The following is a 12765-nucleotide window of genomic DNA, read 5'->3' on the forward strand; positions in this document are numbered from 1 at the left end:
TATACACTTAATGGTAAGGTCCTAGGGAATGTTGCTGAACAAAGAGACCTTGGAGTGCAGGTTCATAGCTCCTTGAAAGTGGAATCGCAGGTAGATAAGATAGTGAAGAAGGCATTGGGTATGCTTTTCTTTATTGGTCAGAGTATTGAGTACAGGAGTTGGGTGGTCATGTTGCAGCTGTACAGGACATTGGTTAGGCCACTGTTGGAATATTGCGCGCAATTCTGGTCTCCTTCCTATCGGAAAGATATTGTGAAACTTGAAAGGGTTCAGAAAAGATTTACAAGGATGTTGCCAGGGTTGGAGGATTTGAGCTATAGGAAGAGACTGAACAGGCTGGGGCTATTTTCCTTGGAGCATCGGAGGCTGAGGGGTGACCTTATAGAGGTTTACAAAATCTTGAAGGGTACGGATAGGATAAATAGATAAAGTATTTTCCCTGGGGTTGGCGAGTCCAGAACTAGAGGACATAGGTTTAGGGTGAGAGGGGAAAGATATAAAAGAGACCTAAGGGGCAACCTTTTCACACAGAGGGCGGTATGTGTATGGAATGAGCTGCCAGAGCAAGTGGTGGAGGCTGGTACAATTGCAACATTTAAGAGGCATTTGGATGGGTATATGAATAGGAAGGGTTTGGAGGGATATGGGCTGGGTGCTGGCAGGTGGGACCAGATTGGATTGGGATATCTGGTCAGCATGGATGGGTTAGACTGAAGGGTCTGTTTCCATGCTGTATATCTCTACGACTCTATGACTCTATCACTTCACACTTCTCAGCACTGAACTTCATCTGCCACCATTTCACCAACTTGTCAATGTCTTTTGATCACCACACTTTCCTCCTCACATTTTGCAATTGTTCCAAATTGTGCGTCATCTGCTGACATTGAAACTTTACCCGGCACACCGAGATCCAATCATTAATATGTATCAAAAAAAGCAATGGCCCCAATACTGACCTCTAGGTAACTCAAGTACAAATCTTCCTCAGCCTAAAAAATATCCATTGATCATTACTCTCTGTTTCCTATCACTCAGAGAATTTAATATCTAATGTTGTAGCCAATTCTATCTTTGGAATGAGACAGATAGAGGAGTCCTATGAAGCAGTTGGCTCGAGTTGGAGACAACCTAGAAAGGAGGTACAGGAAAAGGAGATAGACTTGTGGGCGGCATGGTGGCTCAGTGGTTAGCACTGCTGCCGCACAGCGCCAGAGACCAGGGTTCAGTTCCCGCCTCAAGTGACTGCACATTCTCCCAGTGTCTGCGTGGGTTTCCTCCGGGTCCTCCGCTTTCCTCCCACAGTCCAAAGATGTGCAGGTCAGGTGAATTGGCCATGCTAAATTGCCCGTAGTGTTAAGTAAGGGGTAAATGTAGGGGTATGGGTGGGTTGCGCTTCGGCGGGACGGTGTGGACTTGTTGGGCCGAAGGGCCTGTTTCCACACTGTAAGTAATCTAATCTAATCTAAGCTTGGGAGGGAGAAAAGGAAGGTGATGGTCTTGGGAAGGAGGAGAAAGAATTTTGGTAGGGAGATGAGAGAGATCAGATGGGGAAATGGTGATAAGTAAGTATTAATCAGAAGAGTAAAGGGTGCAGGACAAAATTAAGTCTGGTTGCAGAGAGGATGGAGAATTACCATGGGGTAAATTGTAGTCAAGATTAGAGTGGTGCTGGAAAAGACCAGCAGGTCAGGCAGCATCCGAGGAGCAGGAAATTCAATGTTTCGGGCAAAAGCCCTTCATCAGGAATGAGGCCTCAATCCTGATGAAGGGCTTTTGCCTGAAACATCAATTTTCCTGCTCCTCAGATACTGCCTGACCTGCTGAGTTTTTCCAGCATCACTCTAATCTTGACTCTGATCTCTAGCATCTGCAGTACCCGCCTCCACCATGGGGTAATGTGTAGCTAAATACAGGACTTCAAAATTATTCCATTCTAATATTGTACCTCATATACCAAATTAAGGCTAATATCAACTGAGAGCTATTCAAGGTGAGTAAATCAGATCTGTGCAGCTTACCAAAGATGATAACACTAAACTTTCTGCTTATTTGTATGCAAATGTTATTATCAATTTGCCAACTGTCCCATTAAGTATCTGCTAGCATTAAACATGCAGCTTAGAAGGTTCCTAAGTGGAGCTACTGTGAAGTCAAAATGATGTGAAACCCCCTCCTGGAACTGATACTACACTTTCTTGCCTAAATAGAATTTGGATTATAGAATTACGCATCAAATGAGAAGCCAATAAAATTTCACATAAAATAAAATAAGACATTATAATTGGCATGTTACCGAGTTTGGAAAATCAACCTTTACTGCATCAGAACCTTTCCCATCAAATGAAGACTTTCCATCTATTTCCTTTGTTATATACACACCCTAAGATATACGAAATATATAAAATATACATGTTTTTTCTTATGCCGTTCATCTTTAAATTTGCTTTTTTAGTGCTATTCAGTGTGATATTGCATTGGCGTTTATTTGCCAGTATCTGGAATGGTTAAAAAACATGTTTCAGAATTTGGAATTCATGCATGTAATTCAGAATACAGTTAAGAGATAAGAAAATGATATCTTTGCCATATGTATCCTCATTGACAATGGACCAGGCAAATTACTGCAATGATTTTCCACTGCCTTCTAAAGGATGGCTGACCAAGAGTCTCTCCTGCTCTTACTGCCCGACCTGAAACTATAAGCTTTAAAGTCTGATAATCATCATATTTGACCATGTTACAAATACATTTTCCATTGTGAACAAGTTCTGGTCTTGGTTTTCAAAATGGAATTTCTAGCCCAGAGATAGCAAGGCTAAAACTGTGCCACAATACCTCCCGATTTATAACTTAGGGATAGGTAAATATGACACACAGAGTAAACAAATAAAGATCGGTCAATAGGATATACAGAATAGATAGGTAAATATGATCTTTAGAATCCAAATAGGCAGGCAGGATATATGGAATACAGACTAAGTTGATAGTATTTATTGAAGTAAGATGCGTAAAGACTAGTATTGCAGATTGTATCAAAGCATTAGTCAGTAACACAAAACTCAGGGGGTGATTCTTCTAATGGATCAACTATTATGAAATTCATCAAAAGACAATTAAATGCATCTTACAATTAGCAGTAATTTACCATAAATTGACAAGAAATGGATGCTCCAGACCCTGCATAACCTGCAACTCTTTAAATACATTCCGCACTTCATTACGCTCTACACACTGCTGCTTGTTCATGTACTTCATGGCGTACATCTTCTTCGAGTCTTTCTTCTGCACAATGCAGACCTGGAAATCACAAACAAAATACAATTAAAGAAAGTGAGAGATAGCTCTGGGTGAATGCACTAAAATACAAATCAGGAAGATGGGTAGCTTGTGCCCAACTGAAATCCATAGAAGCTGGGGCAACACATACTAATTACTAAATAAAAACGAAAGAACTGATTGATTCTGATTTCTCTCCACAGATGCTGCCAGCCCTGATGAGCTTTTCCGGCAATGTCTGTTTTTGTTTCTGACCTACCAATTACTACCCATTTCACATTACTAAAGAACAAAAGCCATTAATGGTTGGAAATTGTCTTTAACAAGAGTAAAATTTGATAAGTAATTGTTGATCTGAGTCCATCAGTTTCTCTCTGGGTGGGTTACATCAAATTCATTCCTGCTTCGTCTCCAGTCAGAGCCACTTCCTCTGATGCATTTACAACAATTTATACCCTATTGCTCCTTCCATCAAGAGTTAATTAAAACTTTCTCTTTTTAGGTGCAGGAATTAAATCTCAAAGATTAGTCAGTTCAGCATGTCAACTATTAAAAGAAAATAAGGATTCAAAGGGGCCTTGCAGCTGAATGTCTACCTTTGCTTCCTCTGAGCTCACAACCCTGATTGGGAAGCCCTCAATGAGAAGGTTATGTGGATTGCGTATTTTTTTAATTCACTCATTGCACATGGGTATAACTGGCTGACTAGCATTTATTGCCATTCCCTAGTTACATTTGAGAAGATGGTGGTGAGCTGCCTCCTTGAACTGCTGCAGTTCTTGAGTTGTAGGTAGATCCACAATGCCTGCAGGCTGACAATTCCAGGAGTTTGACCCAGCAACAGTGAAGGAATGGCAATATATTTCCAAGTCAGGATGGTGAGTGGCTTGGTGAGGAACTTGCAGGTGGTGGCATGCTGCCCTTGTCCTTCTAGATGGAACTGCTTGTGGGTTGAAAAGTGCTGTCTAAGAATCTTCGGCGATGTAGACCATAACGCTGCAATTGTGTGTTGGTGGCTGAGGGAGTGGATGCATGTGGATGTGCTGCCAATCAAGTGGGCTGCTTAGTCCTGGATGGTGTCAAGCTTCTCAAGTGTTGTTGGAGCTGCATTCATCCACACAACAGAGAGGTATTCCATCATGTTTCTCACCTGTAACGTGTAGATGGTGGATTAGCTTTGGTGAGTCAGGAGCTGAGTTACTCATTGCAGCATTCATAATCTCTGGCCAGCTCTTGTAGCCATAATAATTATATGCCAAGTCCAGCTGAGTCTCAGGTCAATGGTAGCCCCAAGGAAGCAGTTTGTGGGGAATGCATTGATGGTGGCACCTTTGAATGTCAAGGGGCGATGGTTAGATTGTCTCTTATTGGAGATGCTCATTGCCTGGCATTTGTGTGGTGCAAATGCTACTTGCCACTGGTCAGCCCAAGTCTGGATATTGTCCAGATCTAGTTCTGCTTGAACATGGACTGCTTCAGTATCAGGAATCCTGAATGGTGTTGAACACTGATGCTTGTCCCACACAATGAACATCTCCACTTCTGACCTTATGATGGATGGAAGGTCATCAATGAAGCAAGTGAAGATGGTCAGGCCTCGGACACTACCAATAAGACCATAACGTATAGGGGCAGAATTAGGCCATTCAATCATAGCTGATAAGTTTCTTATTCCCATTCCCCTGATCCTCTTACCAATTGGGGACATCTCTCTGTGTTAATTACACTCAATGACCTGGCCTCCACAGCCCTCTGCTCCGCAGAATAATCACTCTCTGGCTGAAGAAATTCTTCCTCATCTCAGTTCAAAAAAGTCATCCCTTGATTCTGAGGTTATGCCCTCGGTCCTAGTCTCTCTTACTAGTGGAAACATCTTCTCCACTCTATCCAGGCCTCCCAGTATTCTAAATTTCAACTGATCCTCCCATATCCTTCTAAACTCCATTGATTACAGATTCTAGGTCTTCAACCACTTATATGACAAGCTCTTCATCCCCAGGATTTTTCCTGTAAACCTCCTCTGGACCCCCTCCAAGGCCAGCAGATCCTTCCTTAGATATGGGGCCCAAAAATACTCACATTATTCCAAATGCTGTCTGACTGGAGCCTCATGCAGCCTCAGCAGTACATCTCTGCTCTTGTATTGTAGTCCTCTTGAAATGAATGCTCATGTACCTTGAGAAACTCCTGCAGAGATGTCCTGGAGCTGAGATTACTGACCTCCAACAACCACAACCATCTTCCTGTATACCAGGCATGATTCCAACCACCTTGTTTGCTTCCTGATTTCCACTGATGCTAATGTTGCAAGGGCTCCTTGGTGCCACACTCCGTCAAATGCAGCCTTGGTGTCAAGAGCTGTCTCTCTCACCTCACCTCTGGAATTCAGCTCTTTTGTCCATCTTTGAACCAAAGCTGTAATGATGTCAGGTGCTGAGCGGCCTTGGCTGAACCCAAACTGGGTGGCAGCGAGCAGGTTATTGCTGAGCAAGTGCTGCTTGATAGCATTGTTGATGACAGCTTCTGTCACATTAATGATGATCGAGAGTAGACTGTTGAGGTGGTAATTCACTGGGTGGAATTTGTCTTGCTTTTTGTGAACAGGACATACCTGGTCAATTTTCTATTTTGCCAGGTAAATGCCAGTCTTGGAGCTGTACTGGAACAACTTGGCCAGGGAGCAGCAAGTCCCGGAGCACAAGTCTTCAGTACCATTGCCAGAATGTTAGCAGGGCCCACAGGCTTTTCAGTATCCAATGCATCCAACTGTTTCTGGATATCATATGCAGTGAATTGAATTGTCTGAAGACTAGCATGTATGACGCTAGTGATCACTGGAGGAGGCCAAGGTGGATCATCCACTCGACATTTCTGGCTGAAGATTGCTGAGATGTTTCAGCCTTATCTTTTGCACTGAGGTGTTAGGCTCTTCTATCACTGAGGATAAGGATATTTTCAAGCTTCCTCCTCCAGCGAGTTGTTCAATTGTCCACACCATTCATGACTGGATGTGGCAGGACTGCAAAATTTAGCTTCAAACTGATGGTTGTGGAGTCACTTAGCTCTGTCTCTCACTTGCTGCTTATGCTGTTTGGCATGCAAATAGTCCCTGGTAATTTCATCAGGATGGCAAAGTGAGGACTGCAGATGCTGGACACCAGAGTTTAGATCAAAGTGATGCTGGAAAAGCACAGCAGGCCAGTCAGCATCTGAGGAGCAGGAAAATCGACATTTTGGGCAAAAGCCTTTCATCAGGAATAGAGTTTCACCGGGTTGACAATTTTTCTTTTAAGTTTGCCTGGTACTGCTCCTAGCATGCCCTCTTGCACTCTCCATCGAGCCAGGGTTAATGCGGAAGAGGGTGAGGTGATTCACTTTGGAAGGAGTAACAGAAATGTAGAGTATTGGGCTAATGATAAGATTTTTGGTAGTGTAGATGTACAGGTCTATAGATTCTTGAAAGTTGCCACCCAGGTTGATATGTTAACTTTTATTGGGAGAGGGATTGAATTTCAGAACCATGAGATTGTGCTGCAGCTGTACAAAACTCTGGTGTGGCCACATTAGGAGTATTGCATACAGTTCTGGTCACTGCATTATAGGAAGGATGTGAAAGCTTTGCAATGAGTTCATATGGAGTTTACTAGGATGTTGCCTGGTATGGAGGGAAGGTCTTACGAGGAAAGGCTGAGGGAGTTGAGGCTGCTTTCATCAGTGAGAAGAAGGTTGAGAGGTGACTTAATTGAGACATAGAAGATAATCAGAGGGTTAGATAGGGTGGACAGTTGAGAGCCTTGGCAATGGTGAGCACGAGGGGACATAGCTTTAAATTAAGGGGTGACAGATATAGGACAGACGTCAGAGGTAGTTTCTTTACTCAGAAAGTAGTAGGGGTGTGGAACTTTAAGAGCATTTAAATGGTCATTGGATAGGCATATGGATGAGAATGGAACAGTGTAGGTTGGATGGGCTTCAGATTGGTTCCACAGTTCAGTGCAACGTAGAGGGCCGAAGGGCCCGTACTGCGCTGTAATGTTCTATGTTCTGCACGTTCTAAACCCCTGGCTAGATGGCGATAGTTGTGTGGGGGCATGCCAGACCATGAGGTTGCAGATTGCGCTATAAGTACAGTTCTGCTGCTGCTGATGGCCCACAGTGTCTAATGGATGTCTAGCCTTGAGTTGTTAGGTCTGTCCAAAGTCTGCCTCGTTTAGCACAGTGATAGTGCCACACAACACAATAGAGGGTATTCTCAATGTGAAGCTGGGACTTTGTCTCCACAAGAACTGTGCAATCGTCATTCTTACAAGCACTCACGGACAGATATATCTGCAAACGGCAGACTGGTCAGAATGAGCTTAAGTATGTTTTTCCCTTTTGTTGGTTCCCTGAACCAACTGCCGCAGACCAAGCATAGCAGCTATGTCGTTTAGAACCTAACCAGCTTGATCGGTAGTGGACATGGGGGAAATATCCAGAGTACATTTTGTACTCTTTTCACCCTCACTGCTTCCTCCAGGTGTTGTTCAACATGTTCGAGTACTGATTCATCAGCCAGGGGAGGGAAGTATGTGATAATCAGTAAGAAGTTTCCTTGCCTCTGTTCAACCTGAAGCCATGAGATTTCATGGTGTTCGGAGTCAGTATTGAGGGCTTCAGGGCAACTTCCTCCCATCTGTATATTATGGGGACAGGACATATTCAGCATTTGGTGATGTTGGTATTTGGGACATTGTCTGTAAGATGTGATTCCATGAGTATGGCTATGACAGGCTGTTGCTTGATTAGCCTGTGAGATACCTTTCTCCATTTTGGCACTAGCCCTCAGATATTAATAAGGAGGACTTTGCAGGGTTGACAGGACCATTTCTGTCATCGTCTTTTCTGGTGCCGAGGTCTCCGCCAGGCGGTCCATACAGTTTCATTTCTTTGTTAAAACTTGACAGCAATTGATATAATTGCTCGGTCATTTCCGAGGGCAATTGAGGGCTGTGGGTCTGGAGTCAGACATATGCCAAACCAGGTGAGGATTGCAGATTTCCTTCCCTAAAGGACATGAGTAATTTGGTTGGGCTTTTCCAACAATTGTCAATGGTTTCATGTTCAGTACATTCTGAATTTCAAGAAATTTTTATTGAATTCAAATTCCATCATTTGCTTTGGCAGAATTTGAACCTGTGTCCCTGAACTAACATTCTAGCATTAAGACCAGCAGGCCATTGTGTCCCCAGGTTAGATGGAGAAGAATGTGAGGATGCTCGCCTACTGTATAAACACTAGTTGGGTGGAATCTTTTATTTCTGGACTGTCCGATTCAACATGACAATTGAGATCCTAGGACTCTGAGCGAAGAAGTGTTGTATTGAATTTGAAATGTTAATGTTGTTTCTCTGCCCAAAGATGCTTCCAGTCCTGTTACTTTTCTCCAGCATTTTGATTAGATTAGATTCCCTACAGTGTGGAAACAGGCCATTCAGCCCAACAAGTCCACACCGACCCTCCGAAGAGTAACCCACTTCCCTCTGACTAATGTACCTAACACTATGGGTAATTTAGCATGGCCAATCCACCTGACCTGCACATCTTTGGAAGGTGGGAGGAAACCAGAGCACCCAGAGGAAACCCATGCAGACATGGGGAGAATGTACAAACTCCACACAGACAGTCACCCAAGGCAGGAATCGAACCTGGGTTCCTGGCACTGTGAGGCTGCAGCGTAACCACTGAGCCACTGTGCCGCCCACCCACTGTGCTGCTCACGGTTCTTGAAATATCCAGGTTATATGAAAAATAGGGCAATGGGACTAATTGGATTGGTTAACCAAAAGAGGCAACAATCCTTACTATGGCCCGGATGTAACAGTTAAATAACCTCTAGCCTTTTGCTAGAATGTTCTCGTGCAAAATCCAATGCTTTTTGGATCATGTATGATCACAAGTATCTTTATTGTTATAAAAACATGTTCTTGCTGGAAGAGAGGAGAAAGCAATGTCTAGATCATTATCCCTTAAATCTCCTGTCTGTAAAGTTTTGGAATGTAATCATATGTAATTCCCTTTTATTATTAGATTGTAGTTTAATGCTGATATTGCTACTCTATAGTTTTAATATTTCCGTGTTATTCCTCCTCTTAGAATGGGCAAAAAGGAGAAAGGAACTTTTCACAGTTCTATGAGTTTATCTCCAAAAACAGATTACTTACTTATTTGTTATTTGTAAGATTTCATTGTTGCTTTAGCCTACAAAAGATCAAATTCAATAATAATTGAGCATTTTAAGAGCCTCAGGACAAACTTTTCAGCTTTAAAGTTGATAAATGCAGTTGATTTAATGAATGGCCTTGTTATTGATGTTAAAGAATTCTTCTTTTCTATCTTTTTGGGAAGTACTCCACTATTTAAGTTCATTTCAGTTCATTACAGTTGTGTATAATTACCCTTATAGTTAATTACTTATTCTCTAGCTATTGTCCACAGCATTAATCCATTGTTTTGCTTCTGCTATTGTCACACTTTTTGTTCAATTTACACATTTCACAGTACGGAATTTTTAGAAATGATGCCTTTCAAAAACACTTTATGGCTGAATTATCCCTAAATAATGGAAAACACAATTGCAAAGGACATCTCAATACAACCAGAATATAAAGGCATCACAAGCCTTTCTGTAATTTGCTATTAGTCCGTGACCCATTTCAAATAAACTCTGGGTCTATACTTGGTGGAGTTAAGGGGGTATCTAATTGAAACTTACAGAATACTGAATGCCCTGGATGGAGTGGAGTTTGGAAAGGTGTTTCCAATGGCAGAAGAGACTAGGGCCAGAGGCACAGCCTTAGAGTAAAGGAAAGACCTTTTAGAACAGAGCTAAGGAGACACTTCTTCAGCCAGAGGGTGGTAAATCTATGGAATTCCATGCCACAGAAGGCTGTGGAAGCCAGGTCATTGAGTGTATTTAAGACTGAGATAGATAGGTTCTTGACTGAAAAGGGGATCAAGGGTTACAGGAGAAGGCAGGAGAATGGGGTTGAAAAACTTATCAGCCGCGATTGAATGGTGGAGCAGACTCGATGGGCTGAATGGCCTAATTTCTAGGCAAAAGTGGGGACTGCAGATGCTGGAAAAGCACAGCAAGTCAGGTAGCATCCGAGGAGCAGGAAAATCGACGTTTCAGGCAAAAGCCCTTCATCAGGAATGGCCTAATTTCTATTCCTGTGTCTTACGGTCTTCAACCAAGACCTACCAAAAGTGGAGGTTGAAAACATTTTGTTCCCTCCATTTGTTTAGAGGGTCATGAAGAAGTTATGAGAATCTTATCATAACTTTGGTTGCAATCTTGGCTAAAGTTATTTTCCTGATTCTCTCGAACACAGAAAGAGAGCATTCAGGACAATTGTTTTTTGCTGGTACTCCACCTGAGCCTCCACCTATCACATTTTCATCATATCTCATCAGAATACATTTCTACTTCTTTCTCCCTCCTGTACTTACTTCTTTCTTCAGGCAATGACTCCTAAGAAAGAAATACAGAGAAATGATCTAATGTCATCAAAGTGTTGAGCATAATTTTCTCATCTCTTTAAAATAAAAGTTAAGGGGAGGCTGCATTTGGATAATGACATACAATATAAAAGATATATGAGGGGGCACTCATTGGGTACTCGCTAACAGTGTTGATAGAGAAATGGACCTGAATCTCATGATTTTCCACTTCTTTAGTTAAGAGGCAGATAATCAGTTGCAGAAAGTTTATGATTTCCCAACCTATACTGTCTGTAAGCCACACTGATTGGGGGCTGTTATGAATGTGGCTGTATTCCTATTTCATTGGTAAACAACCAGTTTCTTTGAGTTCCCAACTTTGTGTCATTTACACATGGAGCTATAGGAAAGATGCCGACTACTTATGTCCATAAAAGTGGCCTACTGACTTCTGATACATGCCTGATGAATTAATGAAAGTGGTTTTTGCAAAATGACTGTGCATTCTGGCGAACATCCAGGGGATATATTCCCTTTAGGAAGAAACAATTTCATAACAATGCATTATTCATGGACTCGGAAGATGTCATCTTGGCCTCAACATACAGTCTAATTAATTTCAAACAATGTCCTCATTCCTCTATTAGAAATCTGCTGAGAATACAACTCAATTTTAATTTCTCTGGCTTGTTTTCGATCTATCTTTTTGGCTGCTCTTCCTGCGCGGACTTTTGCTGAAATAAAGTTCCACACGCATCCTCCATCCACCATCATGATTTTTTTTATTCACTCACAGGACGTGGGCATCACTGGCTTGGCCAACATTTATTTTTCCATTACTAGTTGTGGTGCACTGCCTTCTTGAACAGCAGCAGTCTGTGTGTGGGAAGTCCAGTTTTGTTTCTTTTTTCAGACTTTGCAGAAATTGTTACAAATGAATGGTTTGCTCAAGTAATTATGAGTTAATCATTTTGCTATGGGTCTGGAGTCACATGCAGACCAGACCAAGTAACGATGACAGATTCCCTTCTCTAAAGGGTTTAGTGAACCAATGGGGTTTTCCAATTATTAACAGTGGCTTCATAACTACCATTAGTCTCTTAATTCCAGATTTTTTTTATGTGATTCAAATTCCACCAGCTACCATGGTGGGATTCCAACTCATGGCCCAAGAACATTAGACTGTTAATTGAGAAACCTAGGTAACCAATAATGCTACTTGGTCATCACCTCCCCATATGATCACTAAATAGGCAACAATGGCAAGTTATTAGAGATAAGAGATATTAGAGATATAGATATAGATTGTGGACGGCACGGTGGCACAGTGGTTAGCACTGCTGCCTCACAGCGCCAGAGACCCGGGTTCAATTCCCGCCTCAGGCGACTGACTGTGTGGAGTTTGCACGTTCTCCCCGTGTCTGCCTGGGTTTCTTCCGGGTGCTCCGGTTTCCTCCCACAGTCCAAAGATGTGCAGGTCAGGTGAATTGGCCATGCTAAATTGCCTGTAGTGTTAGGTAAGGGGTAAATGTAGGGGTATGGGTGGGTTGCGCTTTGACAGGTCGGTGTGGACTTGTTGGGCCGAAGGGCCTGTTTCCACACTGTAATGTAATCTAATCTAATCTAAGTTCCAGTTTGATCTTGACCCTGTTCATATTCAAGGAGAAAGTGAGGACTGCAGATGCTGGAGATCAGAGCTGAAAATGTGTTGCTGGAAAAGCGCAGCAGGTCAGGCAGCATCCAAGGAACAGGAGAATCGACGTTTCGGGCATAAGTTCTTCTTCAGGAATTCCTCCTCATTTTCAAAGATGTCAGATTGTATTAGAAATGTCTGTTTCTCAAATGGCGCCAGACCTATTGAGCTTTTCCAGCACTTCCTTTTTTTATATAAATTGACACATAGCTTATCTCTTACTTAAAAATGTGTTGCTGGAAAAGCACAGCAGCTCAGGCAGCATCAAAGGAGCAGGAGAGTCGACGTCTCGGGCATAAGCCTCATTCCTG

General features: G+C 42.5%; 1 protein-coding gene across 2 annotated transcripts in view; it reads right to left on the reverse strand.

The window, feature by feature from the left end:
- Positions 1–12765, reverse strand: part of LOC122556786 (serine/threonine-protein kinase 32A-like) — a 303260-nt gene that overhangs the window by 213795 nt on the left and 76700 nt on the right. For both annotated transcript variants that reach the window (XM_043703955.1, XM_043703956.1), the window contains exon 3: positions 3149–3300. In XM_043703955.1, coding sequence (XP_043559890.1) covers positions 3149–3300 — 152 coding nt within the window. The remainder of the gene's footprint in view (positions 1–3148; positions 3301–12765) is intronic.

The sequence above is a fragment of the Chiloscyllium plagiosum genome, chromosome 14 (assembly GCF_004010195.1).
Source record: "Chiloscyllium plagiosum isolate BGI_BamShark_2017 chromosome 14, ASM401019v2, whole genome shotgun sequence".
Classification (NCBI taxonomy): Eukaryota; Metazoa; Chordata; class Chondrichthyes; order Orectolobiformes; family Hemiscylliidae; genus Chiloscyllium; species Chiloscyllium plagiosum.